The following is a 26,960-nucleotide window of genomic DNA, read 5'->3' on the forward strand; positions in this document are numbered from 1 at the left end:
CAACTTGAATTTGCTTCGAAGCGGATAGCACTAGGCACTTGGAGACTCTGGGCTGAGAATTATGAATAAAAGCGACGGTTTCTTGTGCTGATCTCCACTACAACTAGCCATAGATACTGACGTGGTTGATTATCCAAAGAAAGTAGGATTCTCCACCTTGTTACAAATTAACTAATCACTGTTTCGCTGTTTCACTAGAATTCATAATAGAGCTGGTTTTAATTAGGCTGTGGGGACTATTAGTCAATTCCTCAATTCCTTAATAAGATGTAGGCAAGAACATGAAAAGGGTGTACTTAGCCAAATTAAAAATCTGCCTTCTATCCCCATAATCTGCAAATGATCCAAGGCATCGAAAGAGGCTGTTAGCTGATTGAGGAGTTGTAGGTGTCTCTATGAGTAAGTCATCTAGACCAAAAAAAGGTTTACTCTCAAGAGGAAAGTGCAGCATACTATCCGAAACGTTTGCATAAACCGAGCTAGTATAGTGTCATCTTAAGTGAGTAAGACAGAAAATAGTCACGTTTTGGTATATTGTGATTAGAATTGCGGAATAGTATGCAAGATATATGAATTCAGGTAACTAATGGAACTAAGCTTACTGCGGTGGTGGAGTTGGGCAGTAAACTATCAATGAGACAGACACGAAGAGAAACGGTAGGTAGTGTTTAATCAGCCTCATTTCATGGAATGGAAAGAGTTTCGCAAAAGTGAACTTTCTCGATGGCGTTACAAGTACCTAAACTCAAGGATTTGGGCACTAGTTCAAATGAGGACGCTCAAGTCTACTTCACCAGCCTTAATGATCATCCTAAGGAATTCAATATAATGCAGCTAATAGACCATCGTCTTGATCGAAATCATTGCCCGATCGCAGAGCGCAAAACAGCCTGAAATAGAGCTCCTCACAATAAACGAATCGAGCTACCCTAGGGCCTATAGGCACTGGGCATTGACGAGGTGCGCAAGTCTGGAATAAACACTGAACCCGTAACCCTTTAGATGAATCGAATCTGTGAGCTGCATCTTATAGACTAGCACTTTCTTGACTCCTAGTTTAAGACTTCAACCGGGTGAGATATTAGTAGTAATGATATGAGGCACCGGCTGTTTTATCACATCTTGAATATACATCACATCACTTGAGGAATGATATTAGCATATTTATACCTTTATATATTTCCTTTCTGCTTCTTGAGGGAAACTCCTGTAGTAATCGTGAGATTGCACTTTGCATCAACCATCTTAGTGCCAAGATCAGTGTCGAACTTGTCACTGGGGCCATTCTATCAAAATCAAAAGCAAGAGCACCGTCGACAGACGCGCTTCTAATAGCGCAACTTCCCAAAGTTGACACTGCATTCTTACCGTAGGTGTAATCCTTTTGGTTGCTTTTTGACGGTCAAGAGCTCCTCAGGATTGTGATTCACGATCATCTGAACAAACGCCCTAGTTGAAACACTAAGTAGCATCAAGTTGTATATTAAGGGGGAACAGTATCTTTACCCAGATTCCGGGCATTGCCGCATTAGCAGCTATTTTGTTATACGTCGGATTTGTCTATAAAGTCAAATTCATTGTTTATTTTCGTCCTCTAATATATCACACCTTGTTCGCTACTCTTTCTCTTCATACTCTTTTCCATCCGTTGCTTCATTTACTTTAGATATGTGTTCTACTAGTGTAACTTGCGTTTTCAAAAGTCGAAGAAGCTAATAACTTCAACTCGATGTGGGGTTCCGCATTTGACAGCCAACGTGGATCAGTGACTCATTTCTAAGCTTGCATCAACAAAGGGGTTTCATACTTGCTCGGCAACTATCCACTGCCGCGCGTTAAGGATTTTGAGGCGCTCCTAGAAAAGTGAAATGTCTAATATAACGAGAGGCTCGCGAGTATTGATGGAGTTCGCTGTGGTGTAGGTGATGGCTAACTTGAGCGGAAGCCAGCCTGAGCAATATCAGCGGAGTAAGAGTAAAAAAGGGTTATCACTATCGCATCGTAGACTTAGACGGATGAAGGGAAGAGTATACAGGAGTAGGTACATGTCATCAGGAATCAGCAAATCATTTCTTCTCATCACTAGATGGTGAGTCTTGAATCACAGTGAATCCACGTCTTGTCAGTCTGAGCCAAAGAGTTAGGAGTGAGCCTCGCAACAGTTTGTGAGATAACGTCCATAATTTGCATCCGAGATGCTGATTTGGCCTGCCGCCTTGTCAGCTGGAGGCGCAGGTTGGCGCTTTCATGAAGCACTGTACAGTAGCCGTCAAGGATGGGAGACCTGATGGCTCCAAGAGCTATGCCTGGACAGCAGCAAGCGAAGAGACATGACAACGTTTAAAAAGTTGACCAACCAAAATGTATCATCCACTCAAAAGCAACAGACATATAAAAACTAAAACACATTTGGCTCAACCGAGGTAGCCACTGCCACGGAAGTCTGGCTGGAATAGTCTCTTGATTGAGAGGGAATGTGATATTCCCGCATCATTCTAGACTTTATACCGAGCTATCGATTTCGCCTCAGTACGGCAAGTGACATAAGCCCCAACGTGCTGGAGGAGGATTTCCGTTGAAACCTGGTGCTCATGTGTAATTCACATGAGTCTCAAAAATCAACTATCTTTACAGAGCATGGGTTGATTTCTGTCTCTCTGTAGCCAGGATCTTGATATACAATTCACGTAATGCACTGGTTAACCTGTTGCTTTCTTGCTCCTGAACTGACTCATATTGTGTTTGGGGGGATATATATCCGCTAAGCCTAAAAAACGGGTTCTCTTGCTACGACATATCCTCCTACATGTATAATAAAAAAAAAACACAAAAAAGTAAGCACCGTCCACGAAGCTTTGATTATCATACCCCGCATGCAACTCTGCAAGTCATCATCTGACAGCTTCTTGCGGGCGGGCCATTGTAGCTCTTCATGGACCGACCGCGCGGTTGGTGGTTCAGCTGGACAAGGGCTTCATCGACCCTGAAAAGTCCAAGTTTCCCCACCCATAACGCCCAGTTCCCTTTGCCCTTCCCTTCCCTCTCTGGATGACGAGTATACGTCTCGATGAACGCCTGCGTTAGGTGACGTGTTTACTGGGGGTTAGGCTCCACCTACCAGCGCAGCTGAAGGGCATGAGGATGCTCACGTGTGTGGGATTTCGTGCATGTATTCGCCGGATAATGGCTCGGCTTAGCGTCAGAAGTTTGCGGCAGAGCTGTGCGATGTAGCGGTTGCAGAGGGTTTGCAAAGCGTATGAATTGACGTAACCCTTGATCCTTTGTCTGTTTCGGAGTGATGCGACGACTGTTTCGCTTTTGGAGAGATGGCGGTCTTTGTAGGAGATGGGGGGGACGAGGACCACGAGCAGAAGGGTCGGTGATGTTGAATCAATGTAATGGGCACTCTAAGATCTAGAGCCCTGTTGCACGTAACTACATTTCAGGCCCGGCAGGAGATAAGATACGATAAGATAAAAGTGCCAGGTGTATGGTATCGGGTATACTCTAGCCTTGGATAAGGCAACAGATAAAAAAAAAAAGAATGATAAGACAGATACTGACGATAAGCCAACTAAGCAAACGGTCGTTCTACAGGCTTTACACCAACTTTAAGTGGACCGACCGTGCTCCACATACACGATCTTGTACCTTACCTAGCTTTGGGATCATTCGGGGAACCCAACAGCAGCATCTAACCCGCCATATTCCCCGCGATGCGACGTAAATTCGTAGCCTGCTTTCTCAGTATTTCGATAGCACGTTTTCAACGTTTAGTAGATGCCATTCTGTAGTACTGCAGTGTACATAGTGTCGGCACTTCTGTCTCAGCACGTGCGCAGATATCTGTCCCCAGTAGATCCCGCCCCACTGATCTGCCTAAAATACCCGAGTGTCACGCAGTCAATTTGCCCACCACTTATGGGGTAAAAAAAGATGCTTCCATTCCTTAGAGACTGTCTAGGGGTTATTGGGTTGATTATATAACCGTCTATTCGGTAATTACCGATTTGAAGGTTTTCATGCACAAAATGACATCCCCGTTAGTTTTATATGGGAAACAATAGCCGGGTGCATGGGTTGAATGCATGCCCCGATATATGCAGTGGTCCGTGTGACACACCCCCTCAGAGAGGCAACCTGTTGTAGGTTGATTCTCTGTATTCTCATTCAAATACAGAAATGATACTATTCAGAACTCCGTATACTTACTACCAAATTCCAGATTCATACTGCGTTCTTCTCGATCAAATGTTCAATATTCATTGCAGCAATCCATTTGTGACTGTATTGGTGTTTGATCGCTTCACTGTAATTCTTTGGAACTGGTGGAAGTGTCTTTTGGTGTGGATTGCCTAAATCATCTGCTGATGCATCCCATTGATCTCTTCCTTTTACTGTATCCGTAGATTGCAGTGTGAAGTGGGATTCTCTTGCTCTTCTCAGTCTTTGTGATGATCTTGTTGCTTCTGGTGGCTGTTGATTTGTTTGACCAAGAGGGGCTGATCGATTGTAGATGTTGTGATTTCTGCTGCCACGAGGTCTTCCCCTTCTCGCTATGTTTGGGATTACTGTGGAGGAATCTTGTGGTATGATTTCTTCTGGTTCCAATTCTATGACTGGTGTCTGTTGTAGTTCGAGTCGGTCTGTTGAGGTTTCCTCTATGGTCTCACTTTGATCCGATTGTTCTGGAGTTGGCGATACTTCTGGAGTTTCTGGAGTCTCCCTCACCCCCTCAGTTGTTTGAGAATCTGACAGCTGTACTGTTGGTGATAGAGAAGTGGGTGTAGGTAATTGAAAATCCCCTGATTCTTTCTCCTGCATCGGTGTTGCCGGTGTTGTTTCTTGAGCGGCTGGATTCGAGGCGGGTAGTGGCCCGGTAATATTATCGCTGAAATCTTCTCCATCCCAGCCAGCTGTGTCTAGGTCTTGTTCAATTGGATTTGTGAATGGGATATCCATTTCTGTGAACTGGAATTCAAGTTCCATTTGGCTTAACTTGCTGGTATCCTCAATCCTTGGATCATACAGCGTGTTTTCGTCGAAAGTAACGTCTCTAGTTCTCATGACTTTTCCTATTGCTGGGATCCAGATTCTGTAGATATTTGTGCTGTCATAACCACATAGATAGCCAATATGAGCTCTTGGCGCAGTTTTGTTTGACTTTTCTATTCCTCTCTTGTAGTTTTGTGTCAAGGGGTAAGCTCTGCAGCCATATCGCCTCAAGTGTGCTAGTTGTGGCTTTTCAGCCCTCTTGTGGGTAGACTGTTGATGAGAGTTCAGCCAAGTGTTGACCAACCCCAATGGTGTCTGCCACTTGTGGCGTCTTCGAGGCAATCTGTTTGACAGATAAACTGCTGCTTTTGCCAGCTCTGGTGCCATCAATTCAGGAAAGCGAGATTGAAATCGAAGTGCTCTCATGATCATAAACACAGCACCTCCAGCTCTTTCTGCTGGGTTTTGAGCACCAGTGTACTCAGCTGATCTTTCAATCATATATCCATTCACAGCTGCCCATAGTTCAAACGCATTGCGTAAAGCAACCTCCCAATCTAGGCGTAGAATAGAGATTTTGATAAAGCACTGTCTCTCGAGGTATGCTGCTAATTCTGTCATAGCTTGTAGTCCCTCCTTTCGAGTACGAAGAGTTCTTATCCAGAAGAACCCTGACCAGCCATCGCTGACCAGCAGGATCACCTTCTCCCCATTGTATGCTTTGCTAAGTGTAAAGAAGTCGAGAGATAGATAATCTCCTACAGCAGTTGGCCAATGGTCTGGGTTTCTGCGGGAAATTTGGCGAGTTGCCTTCCCAACAGCACAGGCATCACATTCCACTTTTGTGATTCCTTTTATCTGTATCCCAAGAGCTGTTTTAAGTAGCTGTTCCAGTCCCTCAGCGCCTGGATGACCAAGTCTCTCATGCCACAACTTGGCTTCTGCTGATGATGTTGGGAGTGGTTGTCTTGTTGACTGAAAACCTTTGGTTGGTTTCCTTTCTACGGTTGGGCTGAATCTCACAGTCTTCTCGGTATTGCTGAACGAGGTATTGTTCAGCAGAGCTGGGCCAGCTTCAATAATGTATTGACCATATCGGTTTGGTGTTTTGAATAGAAGTCTGCCTTTTGAGTCGATAAGACCCGGTATTCCTGTTGTAAAGATGATCCCTTTTTGCTTCAGCGGTTCTGTCCCAAGGAGCGATGTTGGGTATCCAGGCACAAGCCATACATTTCTGACTTTGATCTCCTTGTTGTTGGATTTGCCGCCTTGGTTTGGTTTGATGATCATTGTGCCTTTCGCAATTGCATGTACATCTCCTCCTCCAGTGATGAAGTCTTTTGTGACTGTGTAGTCGAGATCATGAAGTCTTGAGGAGTCGTTGCAGATGTGGAATCCTGTTCCTGAGTCTACTATCACACTGTCTGACAGTGGGAATCCTGAATAGAGACTTGCTTCTCCTTGATTGACGATAGTGACGAAAGATGAGAGTGATCCTTCTCCATCAGACACTTCTTGAGTATAGTGGGATGATGATTGTGTAGTGTTTCTCCAGTTTGAGGAAGATGTTGCTCGATCTGGGGACTTTTGAGACTGCTGATCGCATGCCCCTTTTCGTAGTTTTTCAACTATTCTCTTTAAGTGTGGTTTCTTCTGGAGATACTCATTCAGTCTTTCCAGTGCTTTCTTATTTTCTGGATTATCTTCATGATAGTTTGGGCCTCGCTTCTTAGGGTTGGCATGTTTGCAATCAACAAATCGGTGACTTTCGTTTGGGCAAGCTGCACACTTTTGCTCTCGTTTTGCCCCCTGTTTTATTCCTTGTTCGTTTTCTCCTTGCCAAGTAGCGAAACTCGTGTCTTTTAATGGAGCAGCATTCAGCCAGTCTGGGTGGAAAGTTCTCACCCAACTGCGGAAATCGTTAGCTTGCTCAATTCCAGCAGTCTTGCTGATCGAACTGTAGGTTGGGTCATCCTTGTATCGCTTTGTGAAGTCGTAAGAGGCAGATGTGTAGTAATCTGGTGCAATTTGCTTGACTGCTTTCAAGAACTCAGAGACTTGAGTAACTGGATCGCTGAGAGCAGGGATTCCGATTGTTTGGGCTTCATCCATGATTTCTCGATAGATTATGAGCCATCCTCCAAGTTTTGCTCTTTTGATTGATAGCATATGCTTGTTATATCTTTCCAATACCATTTGTTGTCTCCCAAAGTTGTCTGGCGCTAGCTGTTTTTCAAGAGCTTTTATGATATCCCTGACTGTTTGCTCCTTGCTGACTTGGCTGATATAAGTGGCTGCTACAGTGTTCATGATCCAACTGTGAATTTCTAGAAGACTTCGCCGAACCTGGTTGTATTGGTCTTTTTCTTCTTGATAGATAGCTTTTCCATAGCTGATAACGTTGCTATAGTTTGCTCGTTCTTCTTGTCTGAGGTCTTTTGGGTCTGGGAATTCCAATCTTGGCTTAGTATTAATCTTGGTTCCTTTTGGATTCACATAGTCCCAGACTTCATGAACGTTTGCCAGCATCTGTAAGTTGTTGAACCAGTGGTTCCAGTCGCTGTCAGTCTGTAGCCGCTGTGTGTATTTTGCAGTTTCCGTAGTTGAATTCATGATCTCTCTTGAAAAGAGAACTGGTCTCTCTCTTCTGATCGTTGTGCAGTTGGTTTTTCGCCGTGGCCAAGATTGAGTTCGTGACTAGACACTTCTTGTTTCAAGTTGGTGATTTTGTCGATTGTTGCCTAGAGGTTTGAGGGTATATAGCCAATCTCAACGCCTCAATTCTCAACAAAACGCAAGACGCCCCCCCTGTCTAATGAACCTGCCGTTTAGTGTAGTTGGTCTAGCCACCCAACTTGTAGCTATTCGCAAGGACCGTAAGACTGGCAAGCTCCCCTTCGTGGGTTCAATTCAGGGTTGTGGAGTTTTCGCAATTTGTAAAAAGTCTTATCGGTTCCGTTACACGAAGACTATAAAGTGAACCACCTGTTCGTCTTATCTGCCCGAAGCTTTCAGAGGCATAAAATGAGCAACTAGGTGTCTCTTCCGTTTCGTAATTCCAACCCTCCTGGCTGCGTATCAGTGGTATGGTCGAGCATGAACTTATATAAGGTTCAAGTTAAGAGTCCTGGGTTCAACTCCTCAGATGTGGTAAGTCCCCCTGAGTTGAGATGAACTTTTTGTGATTTTTTGATAAGTGTTGATGATATGAATTGATGACCAGAAGTTCTTTTGTGATTGAATGTTTCAACACTTCAACGTTCAGCCTTGTGTGATTGGAATTGATGTTTTGTTTGGTGGACTTGACTGCCAAAGTCTCATGGGTCGGTAACTTCGTCAATTGAGTGCCCTTGTCTATGGCATAAGTCTGAACTGCTCCCTTCTGGAAGTCGGTTTTTCAATTGGTAATTGTCACCATGAGGTACTGGGCTCATAACTGTCACGCAGTCAATTTGCCCACCACTTATGGGGTAAAAAAAGATGCTTCCATTCCTTAGAGACTGTCTAGGGGTTATTGGGTTGATTATATAACCGTCTATTCGGTAATTACCGATTTGAAGGTTTTCATGCACAAAATGACATCCCCGTTAGTTTTATATGGGAAACAATAGCCGGGTGCATGGGTTGAATGCATGCCCCGATATATGCAGTGGTCCGTGTGACACCGAGCTTATGTACCCCCACGGCTCAGAGCTAATTGCCTTGGAAGACAAAAACCAAACCGATATTAGAAGCCACCAGCAGCAGAAGCAGCAACAGAAGCCCAGTCCGAACGAGTCAGGAATAATTCGAGAGGAGCTTCTTGAATATTCACATAGAAAAGCCGACGTGATATAGTTTGCCTCCTGGGGGCCCATCGAGTTCTAAGGGCAAGAGGGCGTGATGATCACTCTGGTTTGTTTGGCATGCATTCCTGCGGGTGGTCATAGTTCAAAATTTACACAAAGCAGAAACGACTGGCTTTTCTTCCCCAAAACTCCTCTATATATGCCCTTGACTCCAAAATGACGAGCCTCTTGTCTGATGTGCCGATGTTTCGCTCCTTCTGCCGTCTCCCTGTTTTCATCTAACACAATGTAAAGAGTATCCATCCCGTTGCTACCGCCGTTCTGTCTATCCGGAAGTGACTGACGTCAACTGCGTCGACCGCGATGTCATAGTACAAGGGTATGTCTGTGTCGTTCGGTTCGCCGGTCATACGTTAGGCCTGCTTCGGAGGAGAAGTGGAAGAGCTAAAGGGCGGAAGGGCGGGGGGAGGCGCTTGCGCTTGGTTGGCATGGCATTTCAAGGTTTGTCGCGTTTGTCTGGTAGCAAAGACGACCGCGTCTCGTAGCTGCTCGGAGATGACAGAGAAGGGAATGGCAATGGGTGCTGCGACTGTGCCGCCGTCGAGATCGGAGGAGCTGCTTGCGCGTGTTAGTCAAGGCAGATCCCTAGTATCAAATCTGAGGGCGGAATGGGGAGGCAAGTCAACATGAGAGACTTACAGAGGACGTTCTTCCAGGCTGTGCATACCATTGTCACCCTCTTGGCCGATCAAATCCGGCATCCAAAGACGTAGGTGGGCGTTGGGATCGGAGAGGGGCGTCCAGTGCAGAACGCATTCAGCGCCCACGATAGCCGAGTCGCTAGCATCGGGACCGGGAACCGCCACCCAGACCGCTACAAAGCAGTTATCGAGATTCTCGAGAATAGCGTCGTAGTCGGTAGGGTTCGCCGGATCATAGAAGATGTCAAGAGCGACGGCGGTGCGGGTATAGCCGTGGGTGCCAGTGATGAAGCTCTTACATCTGTCGGCTAGCTCGCAGCGGGTTCGTGGGTGCGAGAAGGCGACCTCGAGGATCATACGCGCGTTGCAATCGACTCCCTTCTTGCAGAGACTTCCATCGGGGTACTGCTGCTTGCCACTGACGAGACGGACGGGCGTGGATCCGAGGCCCTGGATTGAGCTGTAGAGGTGGCGTAGACGAGGGTTCTCTGCGACGGCAAAGCGGATCGTTTCCTCCATGTTGCGGGCAAAGACGTCGTGGAAGGAAGTCGCGTTTGGCATCTTGAGCTCCGTCACATGGGTATCGGGGTCATGTTCTAGCTTGAGGCGGTCGGTATCGATTTCTGGGTAACGACTGAGTTCCGCGACGAGCTGGTTATACGAGTCGTTATCGAGGGTCCAAGGGCCGACGACGACCTTGGTGTTGACAAGGCCATTGTACTGCTCGTAGACCAGGACTTGGGCAATGGACTCTGCGATGTCCTAGAGATTCTCTGATATCAGCATGGTGCCGCGGCTGCTGTGAACGGTTTTGCTCTAGATGGGACTTCCCGCGCTGGAGATAGTGATGGTGACGGGTGAGAGGCCACAGCGTGGGGAACGAGGCAGACCGCGAGTGCACAGGGGTAAAACAGATGCTTTATTGCCAAAAAGTGATATAAAGGTGGACTCACGAGAACTTCCATAATGTGCGAAAATGGGGGTGCCAGGTTCTTTTGTTTTCTGTTTTGATCTTTGTGCTTGTCGTGAAGTGACGTGAAGAAGTGAAGTTATGAATGCTGCTTCTCTCTTTTTGAGCCTTGCAGGGATGTGAGCTTCAATGATTGATTTAGGTTGGACAAGCGGGACGGGCCGGTCCGTGAGACAACAACGAGGTGTGGAAGTAGAAAGAATGGGGTGTGGTGGGTCTGGATCAAGCGACCAGCTGAGAAAAGTTGGTGGCGTCACAACGGCACCAAGCAAAAGGACAAAATTCGTGGTAAAAGTGGTGTGTCTAAGCAAAGTTCCTCTGTGCCGCATGGTTGGTACCAAGAGTCCATGCTGAGTCATCAATGCCCACCTGCCGCGACAAAGGGTTGCCGCCTGCCAGCAAGCTGACAGCAGATGTCAGGAGCACGTGGCTAACAAAGGCCGAGATTTGGAAAGCGGAAGACAATGAATTGTATTGTTTGCATCCCTTGTGAAATGCTCCGCGGAGTCTTGTCCCAAACTGAAATACTCTTAACCTCTACACCTCGTTGGATTAAGTCCACTCTGAGCCCTTGACAGAACGGCCACTGAAGAACAAGAGTCGTAGACTGGCGAGGATATATGTAAGTAATGAAGCTACGATTGTTCTGTCCTTGAAGATGTTTTGCCTTGATAATATGGTTAATCGAGCCCTATGGTATAGCACAGCCATATTGCTTGACGGAAGACTCGAAAGCGACAGGATGTTGTTTGGAGTGGTACTACCATCATCTGAGCGCCCACCCCAAACTTGTAGGCCGTGGAAATTTGCCCTAACCAACATGACTCTGTGCATAGTCTGCGGATCCACGACGATCTTCTGCTTCTTCACTGTGCCACCGCAATGGATCGACACTGAGATGGGGATAGAAGAGAAATAGGTGCCTCCAAGATAAGAAATGAAGACCCCAAACAGGCAAATATCCTTCGATTGCCCGTCAGTTTAGTAGTTGGCATCGTGGAATATCTCATCTGAAATATCGATTTCGACGGCAGACTTAAAGGTACCGAGCAGCATGGGCATTGTCTGTCTATCTCATCAAGCCACTCTAGCAAAGCATAATCTTGCTGCTCCCATGATAATAAAAGTGAAAAAACGTTGCCTTTCCTTTACAATTCTACAGTCGTCTCAACGATCCGTCCATACTCGTGGTATAAGTCCTCCCTGACCCGAATGAAGGCCATTCTAACCTCCATCTGCCGCTGACGCATGGCTAGCAGTTGAAGATGCTTGGCCTTTAATCTGCTTATTGTTGCCTCCTCAGTAGGGCCTACCATTTTGAGGCCCTGAATGGCGGAAAGATAACCGCTGATCTTTCCATCAAATGCATCCGCACCATCGATGCCGTCAAAGCCATTGCATAAACCGAGAGCGTCCTCGAGAACAGCAACCACTCGCTCTCTTGCGACAACCCATGCATCCTGCTGTTTTTGGACAGAGTTCATGATGTCCTGCTTGTAGGTGTCTAAATCTTTTGCCCAGGCTGCGAAGTCTGCCTTGGTTCCCAGGGCGGGGGCTTCTGGAGGCTGACTATTAATATTATTGCTGATACTGGGTGGCTTAGCGAATTGCTCCGACAAGGAGGAGTCCATTCTATTTCCTGCGCAAAATGCAGTCAAGATGCGTCGCCAGATGGCATAGTCGGTCGTTTGAGGGATTGGGAAGCCTGCCATAAGGTGCAAAGCATTGACAATGGTCGCTATTCTACAATCGACCCCGTTAATTTGCCTAGGGCAGGCTGAGTACCCAAAATGTGGGTGAGATTGGTCTCTGTCGTCCTGGTTCTCCATCAGGGCCAAGAGGCTTTCCAGTTTAGTCCGCAGCTCCTCCTCGCAAGTCGCCTCGGGTAAGGAATCTAGGACATTAATCGAACCCTTCGGACGAGTGATTACCACCAGAACCCAGTGCCTGGCCTTCGACAGAAGGTTTATGGGTGCGAGGACGATAGCGGTAGGCTCAGCAGCAAGACGTTTGCGGACACTGTTCGGGAGAGGGTTGTCCTTGAACAAAAGGGGGTCGAGAACCACCGTCGAGAATGGAAAGATATCATTGGCAGCGCGGAGAACTTCAGCAATGACTGTTCCCTCAACCAGTTTGCCGTCTCTCAAACAGTCAATATTGAAGCCGTGAGCTGACTTGAGCGCAAACTGCGCTGGAGCAGCTAGACGTTGTCGCTTGGGGCTTGATGCCGACACGGGACTTTGAGGTTCTGCCCGTTTCGGGGACACTGCATCAAGGGTTGTCGCTTGCTGAGGCGTTGTCGCTAGCTGAAGAGTTGGCGTGGGTCTTTCTGGCGTCACGGGTAGTTCTTGAATCAGAGGCGGTTCTGGCGTCGCGGGCTTTTGTGGCGCTACTAACGTCGATGTTATGACTCGATGGTTTGGTCGGATCTGCACATTAGTAGATAGGCGTCGAAAGAGCGGACTGCTGCCCGAAGGGTCTTCTAAGTCGTCAAATATATCGGGAGGGTTGTCCTCTGACAGCCCAGATGGAAAGTTGGACTGGTCTTTGTCAGGCGATGAGCGACGACCATGTTCAGGGTCCTCAATGTCATGGTTGTCCGACTGCGAAAAATAGATGTCAGTAAGTGCGCCCAGCGGGTGGGCAGTATGGTAGCAAACCTCTTCGTCATTGTAGTCTCCTAGCCCTCCAAAACCAGTGCACTCAGATACCGAATTGGTTTCTGACTCAACGTGCCGACCAAGACCATCATCTATCAACGGGTCTTTATTCTGGGGAGGGTCTGCGTTGAGAGTCTCTTCAGAAAGATCGGGACACTCGTCTTCCTTTGGGCCACTATCACTAGGGACCTCATCAGAATTCTTCACAAGACGCTTCCACACGGCGTCTAACGGCTTTTTCGTATAAGGAACATCATGCAGATCTCCACCAGGGCCCCAAAGGTCTGCCGGGTCCCGTTTGTTGTCTCTACACCGCTTCACAATCTTGCGAATATTAAGAATGGCGTCGTACGAAATGGTATCAACGTTAATGCCCTTGGGAAGCCATATGCGTCCGCTACAGAGATTGTCCAGTTCGTCGTGATAACGGGTGATAGATTCGATGCATCTCTTTTTGCTTCGGGCAGTGGTCAGATTGCGCGCCTTAAGCCGATCAGCCTCGGTGAGGTCTTGGACCATCATCTTGCGGACTTGGTTAAGTCGTGGCCCGTCAGTAACGTATGTTAAACGGATGTGATCCGCCGTCTCCGGGCGGTACTGTGAGATGATGTTATTCAGGTCCTCACGTAAACCTGAAATGGAGCGCAGATCTTGTTGACCGAGGTCGGCGAGGAAGGCGGAGTACTGGAGAAGCAGAAGGCTCAGGTTAGCGCTGGATGCGTGTCATCGGATGGCCAGAGCAGGGCGTCAACCGTGTCCGCGCCCAGGACTTACAAGAAGACTTGAGTCGGAATCGGAGCGTGCGTTTGAATCTGAAAAATCGCCGTCGATGAGCCTCATTCGAGCAGCAGCTGGGACCGGAGGTGGACGTGAGGGGCCAGAAGTGGATGGGCTTGAATCGAGATGAGGAGTGCGAGGCATGCTTCCGCAGTAGGCGTAAGAAGAACGCCGATGGTATACGCAGAAACAAAAACATCAAAGTTGAAAACACGTTTGCTTTGTTGTCGCTATCTTGTCATATGTAGCCTGGCTCTATGTTTGATTAATTGACATTGGGCATTAGGGCGGCTTTGGAGGAGATAGCGGGACGAGAAGGAAGCAACGACGCATAACAAATTTCCGATTCCTAGGTGCGAGCACATGTGGCTCGGAGCAACTTCCATTGGAAGGAACGGAGCGACGCATACTGAAGGAAGCCGCTTCTTGCACATGACTGTTGGGCAATAGCAACGGCATCAACAACTGTAAGGTACAGCCAACTTTGGCTGTGGTGATTAAGATGTAACACCTCGCCAGAAGTGGGTGCACACGCACAACGCCCCCACAAAACCACCATAACATGTTGCGCCCAGATTATCAAAGTCTTTCCTCTAGCCCTCGGGTTGATAATTTCAGCATCAGAATTGAAGTCGATTTAGCCGGAAACCCTACTCTCAAAGCATTGTCTCAAGTAACGGGCGGCAGTGTGGCGCCAAATGTGGCATGGCTCTGATATTGGTGTGCACAGACTTTATGACAGGAATTTTGGAAGGAAGCGTAGCCAGGCAGTGGAGAGGGGAGGACCCTTGCGGCAGAGACACAGCTTGCTAACAGACCAATGGGAGGAGGTATGGGAGACCGAACGAGATCTCTTATGGGGCGAACGAGATTATACGTCTCGTTCGCCCCATAAAAGATCTCGTTCGGTCTCGTTTTATGGGCCCCGCCTTCCACGCACAAGACACAAAATGACAAATGTGATGAAGCCGAGACCAACACATTCCAAAGTTCCTTCTGCGGCGCTCAATGGGCAGTGGCTCAGGACCCAAGCCTCCCGTCTGTGAGTCTGACTGTCTTCGGTAAGGCCGCGATCTTAGTCGCCAACGTGCAAGGAGTCAACAGTGGCGATGACGACGATACCCAACAGGTCAATCATGGGAACAAGCTCGTTTTATAACTGTTCATATGTACCTTTTGGCTCAAAGTCACTAATGCTGCTATCTGAGCAGTTGTTTTTGGCGTGCTAGACACCTTCGCAGAATGAAGCTACAAAGGCAACTCGCGATATAACTTTATTCCACCTGGCTTGAATCCATGGCCTTACTGGCAAATTGCTCCCTCCCGTGAAATACTAATGTTTACGGAGCTGTTTTTGTCGTTTTCGATGTTATTACTGTTCACTGCCATCTGTCACGACCACCACATGAATATTCCTTTGGAGGACTCTTGTTTATTACGGAGGAGAACTAAGACGAAAAAGTGCGAGGCGATGGAGGACTAACTGAGGACGACGAAGTAAGAATTTACAATAGCAAGAGGAATGGTGAGCGGTGAAGAAGTGCATGATTGAAGGAGTGAACACCTATGAATGGGTTGGCTTTTCGGCTGCATGCAGCCTATTGAGTGCAGCTAACGCGGGCAGTTTGAGGAAACAGAGGTTGATACACTGGAGACAGAGTACAGAGTCGCTAGATCAGAGCATCTAGTCCGTCGATGCATTATGTCAGCACGGTCTCGTTAAATACGTGGACGGTGGTAACGGGACGCTCAAAATCTACCAGAGCAAGTGACATCCCAACAAGCACTAGCCGAGAGGGACTAACCTTGTTTACTATGGTACGCGTTCTTGATGATTATTCTTATGACATCGTGCAGCAGGTCGATGTATATAAACGGTGCAGTGTGTCGGATGCTTATATCCCATCGACGGCGAGTTGGCTACAGGTACATTATGAGCCACAAATCGGCCCATAATTTCTCCAGAAATCCGTGGGAAATAGATATGGGATTGGAAGGAAGCTTTCACTGTCTGTCCCTGAATGGCTACAACCCCGCAGGCTATGTACCTCTAGCCAACTCGCAGTCGATGGGATAAAGCTCTTACACCATGTTCAACGGACTGCCCTCCGACAATGTTTAGCAAACACCGCCTTTTCCCTCGTTCGATCATTTGTCGCTTGCTTATGTTTGGCGGCACCTATATATGGCAACTAGAGCGAGACCAACAACCAATCCATCGCCAACACACACCACCGCAGCTTTAGGAGTATCAGAGGGTGCTGCCGCAGACGACGTCAACGCACACATCGCTGTTAGTGGGCTCATCGTCGCTTCTGCCAACTTGCGCAAACACATCATTCGGACCTGGAAGCGTGTCTTCACCGCTTACTCCCACAAAATCAGCCGCGTCGATGTCGCAGCCCGTCTTGACGCTCAACCATTCTCCTTGTGATTGCGCAACTAAATCTCTTAAGACGCCTCCCGCTGATTCTCCACACCATCTGCAGCCAGCACTAGGACATGGCAGTCGCGCTTAAACGCAACGAGGTCGTCGCGGACCTTGGCTCGACTGCAACGATGACTTTTACTTATTCTTGGCTATGATACTGCGCCTGCCGGCATAACCTGCCTCATATCGACGGCGTTGATCTATCCTGTCGACTTATCCGCGTCCGAGCCGCCGGCTCACGCTACGTTTCCCAGCTGTTCTACTCGCGAGAACTTCGGCTGCGAAAAACAAAACTGGTAGGATTTCGCGATAATAATGCTGCTGATGGGCCCTGGCCGCATTTCAGCTTAAGTTGCTTATACCGATGGGCCTCATTCAATGTAGCCGCGGCCGCGACCGAATCAGAGAAAGACCACGCCAGCTACGAAGCCTCCCAGGTTGGAAAAGTGGCTGCCACATCGCGCAGTTATCCGCAAACGAAACCCAATCAACCCAAAGGAAACGGTACTCCTTCGGAGCGCAGAGAGACTTCAATCAGAGACAGCCTTAGGCAAAAACGAGCAACAAGGTGGGCTGTAAAGCCCCAGCAATCGACTGACCGGTACTATCTCAGCACCATTCAAGACCAAGGCTCTACAAATTCATTTCTCGACGACAGAGGCGACTGATTTATGCCCTACAACGACAGGACTAGCCCGTCGCCGAATCGCCGATCTCCGCACAAAAATATTGGTCCGTATCCTGGCCATCGAGGAATAGGCCGAAGGCTGCTTTGAAACGAGGACGAGTTGTGCTCCGTCTTCGAGGCAAGGGCGGAGTCGGTTCACAGCAGCAGATCGACAAAGAAAGACCGCCTCAGTCTTCAGGAAGCGTGTGGCCGAACGAGTCTATTAGACCTAGTCAGCGAAGCGACTATGGGTTCTTGAAGCGATACAAAGGGTGCGTGACGCTCTGAAGGAGCTGGAGCGGGCGGTAAAGGAGCTTTTGCTTCCTTGATGATGGTGTAGCTATTAAATTACGCTGTCTAAATCACGGCCTTGACGTTCCACCGAGACGAGAACGGCAATAGAGAAATGCTGACAGTACCTTTCTTTGCCTATATACGTCCAAGGTTGTTGACGTTTCGAAATGGCAAACATGTCTATGTATGTGCGCAGTCTCGTTTAATAGCCTAGTCAGTAGTCACTGCCGATTTAGTGCAGCAACCGGTAGGTACCTACTAACAGTATTGCCCACCACCACCACCACTACTACCAATACATCATCGCAATCATATGTCGCCACCATCCTTATTTCACTATGGATTGCTAACACATTATCTCTAGCACGGCTCCTAGAAAGATTAACCATCCACTAATCCAGAATCAGCTTTTATCATTTCAATTGTCGATAGACAGGCCAGCCTGCCCGATGACCATGCCTATCTGCACCAGCTCCACCATTCACGTCACCAAGCGTCTGGAGCAATTGAAATGCAGCCCAAGCGAAGGCACACTGCCCAGGCCAAAAAGGCTGTGGTACTGATTAGATACCTTGGGATCGGTTCAGGTCTCGTCTGATCTGGTTGAAGCTGGATCGGTCCGGCTCGTAACGGATGCCTCTCCCAGCCCTGCAGGACGCCCTGCTAGTAAAGTTATGATATATCCGGCCTACCTCGTCAACGTACACTTTCATAACACTTGACCGACAGATCACAGCTCCCAAAAAGACTGACCAATTTACGGCACTCTTACTTTACTCTGGGAACCGCCAGCTCCGAATAGCTTTGCCAGTACCAGTAGGGAATCCTTTCTTGCCGTTAACAAAATTAGCATCAACTTCCACCAAACTCGGATTTAGTTTGCATTCTAATTCAGATGTTGGGATGACTCAGGCTCCAAAACAGACTCAATGCCCCCTTCTCGCCATGTATTCGTCCGTCAGGTCTTCCATCTTCCCATCGCCTTCACCTTGCTATCTCTCGCTCTGGTCCTGGACCTCGCTGCAGTCTCCAATCCTCTTGCGACATGGTAGCATGCTGCTCTTCTTCATCTTCATCATCACCACCCATATGACTGTGGTCCTCCTCTATTTGCACGCCAAAAACCCCCGCATCATCCTCGCATATGAACCGCGGTCGCTCAATCCTCTTCTCACCTGTCTTATCACTTTCTACTCCTCCCTTCCTCTTCTTGTCCATACTCACCACCGCTGTTTCAGATAAAGGCGAGACGAGCTCAAACTCGACGTCCGCCTCGACCAAGACTGTTGAAAACTCGGCGTCTAACGTCGCCGCCGATATTAACGCTCAACTGCTCCTGTTATGCACCCAACTCCACTCCCACGCCGTTGCCTCCGCCGTCGACACAAATACAGACACCGCCAGAAACAAAACCTTGCATCTCCCACTTCGCAGCGATGCTGGGCCGCCAAAGATGCTTTCTTGGCCCTGTATTCTGCTTGGCATCAAGTCACCCCCGTCCTCATCCATCAAAGGCCGGCCGTCCGCCGTCGCCGCCGTCGCCAGGGCCATGCTACAAGACTTGCCTGCCGCACCCAAGATCCTCTTGGACGCCAGACTCCATTCGGAAGTTCTCCCTTCCACAACAATACCTTGCGCACCGTCCTCGGGGCCATTGCCCAGCACCTCAATCTCGCCACGCAACACGAGAGTCCCCTCCTCTTTTCGGCTTCCATCTAGGCTGTCCGATAGTGCGTCGTCAATTTAGTTTCGGCCCATAACGATGCAGCCTCGGAGCTTCTAAGGCTTTTACTTGTTGCTTCGAACCTTGGCGTCCATGACCGCCATGATGACGAGAACGAGAACGAGCCCGAACATTACCTTGACTCTCAAGCGACCACAGCGATCATCTGTTCCCCACCGCCAAGCCATCCTTCTCGAGGCAAACAGTATACGGCGTCACATCAACAACCTTCTCCCCTCGATTCAGGAAGCCGGAAACCATGCCTGAGAAACACGTCAGCGCGCACAGGACGTCGTTGGCAGCCAAGAGTATGTCAGTAACTCAACCTTATCGCTTATCGGATCGAGACCACTCACAAACGCCAACAACAGCAACATTGGCAAATCTTTAATCGCAACAACGCAAAAGACTTATATCACGTTCACCCGTCAGCTGTTAGGGTCATCTCTCGCTGTAACTGCCGTACTGCGGCTTTGGAGGTGACACAGCGTCCCGGACCGAACCGCCTTAGTGGAAAGCAGACGCCGCATAAGCTGATCCCCGACACCTTGGAACTGCTATGTGCTCTTAAAGCAACCTTGTGTTACGCCTTTGACTTTGGGGACGTCGTCTGGCCTCTGCAAGCGGACTGCCGCATGTAAGACTTTGATGTGGAGGAGTTATGCACAAGGTTGCGAGCTCAGTGAGAAATGACTTGCGTGGAACCCAACACATGACATTCCTGGCCTGTCGTTGTAATACGCCATTGCTGCAGGTGCCAAGGATTAGTAAAGTAAAGAAGTTTTACCATCAAGTGCTTTTAAGTAAAGTGTCTCATATGACGTTAATCAACGTTGAATCCTTTGCGCTTAAAGCAAGTGGTTCGGACTATCAAGCATATCTACCTTGATCGTGGGGAAACGTCCGGCTGGAAGATGCAAAAATACTATAGCGTACGCAAGGGCTTGTCACAATAGGCGGGTTATCAGCCAGTCAATGGACTAACATGTCATCATTGGAATCGCCGAGCCTCTGTTTTCTCCGTCCTCGACGTTCCGCTCTCTTTCCCGGTCACTGCTGTGGGACATCTATCGGACTCTACTGAGCCAAGCAGGGTGGTTGATATAATCCTCGATGCGAGGGTGAAGAAGTAGAGGCATGAAGATACACATCTTGAATGTCAACTTGACAAAGCTCACAGCGGAATTAGCATCCAGCACTACATATAGAGATCATCCTCGAACAGGATTGACTGGGCTACAAAGTAAGCATATATCGAGGCTGCTAATAAGGTAGGCCCACAAGTGCCAAGTTCATGGAGGATCTCCATAAACTCCTGCCACAGCGTTTAGTGGCAGCTATAGCTTGGGTTTGTCCATGATTTTCAACGCGTGGTTTGCTTGTGAAGGGGGCGTTTCGTTCAAAAGCCTACTCTAATGCCACGTTTATTTAGGCTTTGGCTTCTACCTCAGAAGCTTCCTACACTGCACCCGCGCTGTGACGACAGGCTTCTTGCTCCGAGATGCTGCTAAACGTTAGGTAATCCGTCATACACGTTTCTTCCTCATCTCGCACACTTGTTTTTTCACGAGCGGCGGGAGTTTTTCACCATAGTCTCACGCAATTTTTCAAGGGCCTGGAGCGCAAACTTTGCCGCAGCGTCCACTCTCCGTCTCTTCGCAGCCTCCAAGTTCACGCAGGTCTCTGCGACGCGCTTCATCCAGGTACCTAGTCAACGCAGTTCTTCGATCAACCTAAGCCATAGCCTCCGTCTGCTGGTTGACCAGGGTAATTTCGTCCGCGGCTTATGCGTCAGGATCTCGCAGCAAGGATCCGCCTCCCAGGGGTATGAAAGCCCTCATGCGCTCCATCGCCATGTTTTCCAGACTCTTGATACCTGCTGAAGCGCTGGTATGGTCTGAAAAGACTGTCTATCTGTAGACCTCTTGCAGCTCCACTATCCCGTAACGACAACGGCAGGAACACTTTTTCGTCTTGCCAACGAGACAGTCATGACTTCATGCACCTATAGCAGATAAAGAAGTTTAGTTCAGTATTGTTACTGTCTATCTGTCCTTCCCTTTGCGTAGAGAGAGGAACATGATCTGGGCGAGCTGTATGTTCGAGTTTATCCGGCACAACAGGTTGGAGGCTGACCCAGGGCTAGCCGCCAAATATTTCCACCCGCCCTTAAGTATTCCTAGCGTACATGGATACTAGACGAAGTGGTTGGTAAAGCTAGGTCTGTCGCTTCTGAGCTATGTCAATCTCAAGCTGCTGTCTCTGAGGATCTGCAAACCCTAATGGCGATTACATAGCAAGGTCAATTTTGCCCTCATTAGTTGCCAGCTTGGATCCTAAACAGGTCACTCTCGATTCAGGCATGCTTACAGGAGCCGTTGAGAGGCAAAAGGCCACAACAGATGTGTACATACTTGACCTCTCTTGCAGCTGCAAGTGACAACGAGCAACTGGGTTAGTCTAGCGAGAGTTGAATAAATCCTTCTAGATAGTTGGGAAAACCTAAAGCAGGGAAATGTTTCAAACCCCAATGTTCCTTTCCAAATGAAACTCTGATGATGTAGCCGCATTATACGGATGCTTCATTTTTACCTTTGTAAACGAAGGATATGTGCAAGCCGTTGGCATGGTTGGGAGACAAGGGGGCATTTTTTGCGGGACGTACCGCATGCGGTGACTCGTCGCCCCTGCAAACCGGCAAATGACAAGGACACTGGACATTGTGATGGAAAGATGCAGGCATGTTTTGTGCTGTGCTAATAATAATTTTCAACGACGAAAGCGCGCTCGCAGTTAATACAAAGCATAGATGCCAGGCGGACTCGAGAGTAGGCATTGACAACATGTAAACCGGACCACACTTGATGGGGTGAGTCAAATCACCCTGCCGAGTTTTGTCTTCTTTTCCTTTGCACTCGGATATTGGAAATATGGCTAAATGGGCAAACAAGACAAGATCCACCATGTGTCATAGGCCATCCCCACGACAGCTTAGTTCTCATCACTGCATAGAGTCACTCACTGTAGCCGCGCCAGCTTGGCCTCTCCTGAGCCTCCTCGCCATCCCACCGCCGAGCACGCTTGCGGTTTTGTGGGGGCTCTTGCGGCGCGAGTGTGGTTTCAAGCGGCCGCTGCTAAAATGAGGGAACGGGCTAAAGGGTTACGTCGGACGAGCTGACAACGAAATGAGGTGGCTGGCGAGGGGTGCGCCCCGGGTTGTGCAAACCTGTCGAGTGCGGCTGCTGGTACTCTTGGGTGAAAGGACTCGGAGGCTCGCTGTAGTAATGTCATCGTCCGACAGGATGTGAAAGTAGTCAAATATTCATAAAGGGGCCCAGATGCGACGTCAGCAGACCTGGCAGCACGTATCTGGAAGCTTTGGGCTGCGGCCGCAGGGGTCCAGCGGCGGGTCGACTTGCGTCGCTGAGGACTGAGTGAGCGCGGCAAGCAGAATGAAAAGGTCGCTTGTGTACTCTGAAGGTGTGTGATACGAGCGATATAAGTCCCACAGAGAGATGTCGGGCTTTTGGAGGGACGTGGAGGTATATGCTGCAGTCGAAAGATCTCTCGCGAGCAGAGCGGATCGCACTGTGATCTGGGTAGGCGATAGAGGGAAGCAGCATCTTGGAAGAGGGTTCGGTGGATGAAGTCGTGTAGGAGTAAACGGCGCACGACATTTGGATCGACTGCGGCGCGTAGTAGAAGAGTTTATTACCTTGGAGAGAGGATCAACAGCCAGTGACCAGTGACCAGTGACCGAAACGACTGAAGAGTTGGGGGAGAGGTAGATGAGTGACCTGGCAGGACAGGCGGCACCCTCTGATCTCAGATGGGGAAAGGGGGTAAAAGCGCAATTCCGGCGTGGTGATAGGAGAGTCGAAAAGGGATCAGGCTGACGTTGGAGGTGACAGCATCAGGGGTTGGCGATGAAGTGGTGGTGGGAGCTGGAAAGGCCTGCTGGAATCGGTCAGCACTTCAGGCGAGGTGTAATTGAGTAGACTGAGCTGGCGCGACGTTCAGTGCAGTAGATGCACCAGTAGGCATTCACGAGAATGCCACCGTAAGATCGCGGAGATGGAGGTATCTTGTTGAATTGATTCTGAGGGTAGGTGTTGGCCGGTCGACGCGTTCCCGGATATGTTCTTGAACCGACCAGAAGCCAGTTGGCTGATGGAAATGTTGCTTCCGCAGTAGGAAGGCTCGCTAATGATGGCACTGCTTGGACAGCTCCGTCTGACAAGCGAGGAATATGTTGAACAAAGTTGTCGATAATGAGTTCGTCAGACTTGTGAAGGGTCGGGGTACAACCGAGAGCGCGGCAGTAAAGAACGCTAGAAAGCAGCTAAGAAGCGAGTGGTCAGCTTCAAGATGTATAAGCCAGGCCATACGACAATCTGATAGCCAAAGGGGGACCAAAGTAAAGTCTGAACGAGGACAAGGTATCCTAAGGGGTTATGACAAGCGTGTTAAGCGAAGCTGAGGGTGGTTATTTTTGTATAGCATCGAGGCGAGTCAGTACCCTCCCAAGGCAACAGCAACAATGTTGCGATGGTTCTAATCAAAGATCGTAATAGTGATGGGGCGGATACGGAAGAGATGAATCCCAGAGATGATAGACTAGACGTTAGATAAGTCGATCAAAACGTTTTTCGGTGTCGGAAGTAAATTTGATAATAGCTTGAATTGGAAATGGTAAGCTCGACATAGGAGAAGGCTATTAAGGACAGCCTCCTCCTCCTTCTCCTCTTCTACTATATAAGCTAAATAGCTTTCAATATATTCTTTTTAATAAGCAGTCTCTAAAGTTCTCTAGCCTAATCTTATATACTTGAAACCTCCGGGAGCTTGCTGCGTAAAGTACGGTGGGTGCAGGTTTGGCCAGGCCATTTGGTATGGGGGTGGACATGGGGGACCGCGAGTGGCGAGCGAGGTTCGGGGCTTCTTTCAAAGTGTCTCCTCATAGAGAAGGGATAGATATGTAGTATTGTGGCGATCGTTTGGTGTTGATTATGCGACTTGACTTGCTTTAATCTTAGATCTTATAGATTATGGGTTTACGACCCTACCTGTAGTATAGAGGAGAATAGCGCCCTTAGCATCTAGGTCACCTTATGAAGGAATATATGCGCCTTAGGCGGGCTGTGTTTAACGGAGTGTAGTAGTGGAAAGCCGAAGAATAAGATCTTGACTTTGATGGCTTCTTATTCTATATTTGAATATGCTAAACCTCTCTAGCGTAACACACCCTCTTGGCCTACACGCGGTCTAGATAGCAAAATACCATCCCCCGAGTTCTCTGCGATCTGTCCTGGGACTTGAGCAGCGCGAATGCTGCGCTCGGGCTGTAAGATTTAACAACTTTAGGGGAGAGGAGGCGCCGCAGGGTTTGTATTGCCTGGCTCCATCGCCTTTTGTTCACTATCCTTAGGTACTACTGCCATACCCAGGCTAAAACCTGAAAAAGGTGATGAGATTTTCACACCTTGTCGCCTGGTATGAAACCTAAGAGCTCGTCCCAGGTATCGCCTTCGTCGTCTCCTAACGCCCGTAGGGAAATGCCCCGCCGCCAAGGAGCGGACTGCTGGCTTTCATCTGTTCTCCTCGAGATACCGCTCTTAGTTCCGTCTATTCCTTTAGTTATAACTCTCACCTCCGCTCCAACCTTGCCATCTTCGGTGTTGGGAATCACGGACCCAACCGCCGTCCCAAACCTGACCGGCCTTGTCCTTGCTGGACAAATCAGTGCGACCAGACTTGATAGACTCTTGGAGTTTTTGTGTGAAGGTCTACTGGAATTACGGCGCTTCGGAAACCCTTATTATTCTGGCTGGGAGTGTCAACGAGGGCGGCCTTTGAACTCCGGCCATGCCATCCAGTGTTGCCGTTGTTACCTTGTTGGTGACTATGGGCTCCCGGTCCCCCGGAAAAGCTGGTCAACTTGTTGCCGAGATTCACGCCAACTTAATGGGATAATTTCGGGGTGGCAAAGTCCATGCCAGGGAGCGTGGCCCAGGATGTTGTCCAGTTGTGCGTTCTGGAGACCTCTTTTTGCAAGACATTCGGAACGCAACTCTCACCCATCAGGGACGTCGTGACTGTCAACTGAAACTTTTAGGCCGCCGATTTGAGCCGCAGGAGGTGGAGAACAAGCTCCTGTCGGCTCTGGGGAATGTCAGGGAGCTGGCCGTGACAGTCGTAACCTTGAAAGGAAATGCCAGTGGGCCTGCTCTCGTGGTGCTCATTGTCCTCCAAAAGCCGTCTATCACAGACAAGCCTTCTCTCGCCCTTTTGGAGTCTTCATGCGAAAGTCTTGTGCAGAACTTGCCTTCCTACATGATTCCAGTTGGGGGCCAATCCGTCGACAAGTTCCCGAGGCTTCCCAACGGCAAGCTCGATCGCAGAAGCCTTGTTTCTCTGGCAGAACAGAGAACCTTGGCCGAATTGATAGACTTGTGGCCTAAGACAGAGAGTCGGCGGCAGAATTATGACGTTGCAGTGGCAGTCAAGATCACTCTTGTATGGACGAACATTTTGGGCTTGGAGGTTGAGTCCATCGATTCTACCCCCCAGCTTCCTTTTCTTAGGCAGCAATTCTCTCTACGCAATTCGGGTTTGCAAAGAGCTGCATGCGGAGTAAGCGAGAAGCTGATCGAGGTGTTCTCGTGCACGCCGATGCAGGCGGCACTGATGACGCTCAGTGAAGTCCAAGACGGTGCGTATGTCGCAGAGCACGCTTTTCGTCTACTAAGAACATGGGCGAAGACGGACTTTCTCGGCGCTTGGAAGGTCGTTTTTATTACAACGCTGATGTTGAGGAGCCACATAGTGCGTCATCCAAAAGAAAGGCTGTACAAACGTCACGATGCTGTTTGATACAAGTCGCGCGCTGCCGTCAGAGTCTTTTACTTGGCCAAATCCAAGGGCATGCGGATCTCAGCTATTCTAGCATTGTATCCATGACGCTCTGGGAGATGATGTTGGCTTAATCTGGCGTTGGCGGATCCATCATTCCGTCTAAGATCGATGGTCAACTAATACGATCCTCGAGATGACCCAGAAAGCCTATAGAGGCCGACAGATAACTCCCCAGACACCATTCTCGGCGTTTTCATACGGCATGACACTAAACAGATGTCCGAAGGAGCGAAAGAATTCTAGAGGTCCAGGCTAGAGTCCTTCACTGGCAGCGTGTTCCCGCCACTCTCTCGATCGTTTTATCTGCCGAGCATTAAGCTGCATCTCTTTCGAGTGCAACATCCAGCATCGATCTTCCGCCGCAACTCAAGCAACATCCATCAAAGCCAATCTTGCTTTAGCGATATCCAAAGTGCACGGTCAGATGTGATCTTTAGCATGACTGTCCATGGGCGGGGGATGTGTCACGCAGCAGTACGTCCCACCAGCCAGCTGGGCCAAAAATGTGATGTATTAGGAAAAGACTGTCTAGATAAGTAAATGGGCTTTTATCCATTTGTCTCATCGGGGTTTCATCTACAGAATGCCGACCTCGTTATTTTAATATAGGAAACAATAACCGAGTGCATAGGTTGAATGCATGCCTCGATATATATAATAGCCAATGTCCGGATCTACCGTCTAACACACCCCCTCAGAGAGGCCACCTGTTGTTAGGTTGTCTCTCTATATTCTTGTCTTAAATACAGAAATAAAGTTATTTACACTTATAGTAGCGACTATGTTTATACGTATCCAATACCTCCTCATATCAAATGTTCAATATTAGATATTCCTAACTAGGCTACAAATCGACTATGTTTCTAAGCTAGCATCGCTTTAGTTATTCCATCTACTACTATTTCGTTAGTTAGAATCTATTTAAAAGTAATAATCCCTTTCTACAGCTCCTAACGTAACTATAAATTATTAATATTGATATAACGAAGTTTGCTAGTTGCTTAAGGTCTCTTAGTAGTTAGAAGTCGAAGCGTCTACT

At 48.6% G+C, this 26,960-nt stretch overlaps 3 protein-coding genes across 3 annotated transcripts; all 3 read right to left on the reverse strand.

Annotated features, from left to right (window-relative positions):
* Window positions 1-4,227: 4,227 nt before the first annotated feature.
* CTRU02_215753 (reverse transcriptase domain protein) lies at window positions 4,228-7,608 on the reverse strand (the record flags this gene model as incomplete). The annotated part of the gene is made up of 1 exon (XM_036733984.1): window positions 4,228-7,608. One exon carries the CDS (start codon window positions 7,606-7,608, stop codon window positions 4,228-4,230), a length of 3,381 nt encoding a protein of 1,126 aa, XP_036574296.1.
* A 1,588-nt stretch (window positions 7,609-9,196) lies between these two features.
* Window positions 9,197-10,449, reverse strand: CTRU02_215754 (uncharacterized protein; the record flags this gene model as incomplete). Its single annotated transcript, XM_036733983.1, has 3 exons — window positions 9,197-9,398; window positions 9,483-10,246; window positions 10,438-10,449. The coding sequence occupies 3 exons, from the start codon at window positions 10,447-10,449 to the stop codon at window positions 9,197-9,199; spliced, it is 978 nt and encodes a 325-aa protein (XP_036574295.1).
* Window positions 10,450-11,602: 1,153 nt separating this feature from the next.
* Window positions 11,603-13,954, reverse strand: CTRU02_215755 (uncharacterized protein; the record flags this gene model as incomplete). Its single annotated transcript, XM_036733982.2, has 2 exons — window positions 11,603-13,798; window positions 13,889-13,954. The coding sequence occupies 2 exons, from the start codon at window positions 13,952-13,954 to the stop codon at window positions 11,603-11,605; spliced, it is 2,262 nt and encodes a 753-aa protein (XP_036574294.2).
* Window positions 13,955-26,960: the final 13,006 nt, after the last annotated feature.

The sequence above is a fragment of the Colletotrichum truncatum genome, assembly GCF_014235925.2.
Source record: "Colletotrichum truncatum strain CMES1059 chromosome Unknown Contig_0019, whole genome shotgun sequence".
In the NCBI taxonomy this organism is placed as follows: domain Eukaryota; kingdom Fungi; phylum Ascomycota; class Sordariomycetes; order Glomerellales; family Glomerellaceae; genus Colletotrichum; species Colletotrichum truncatum.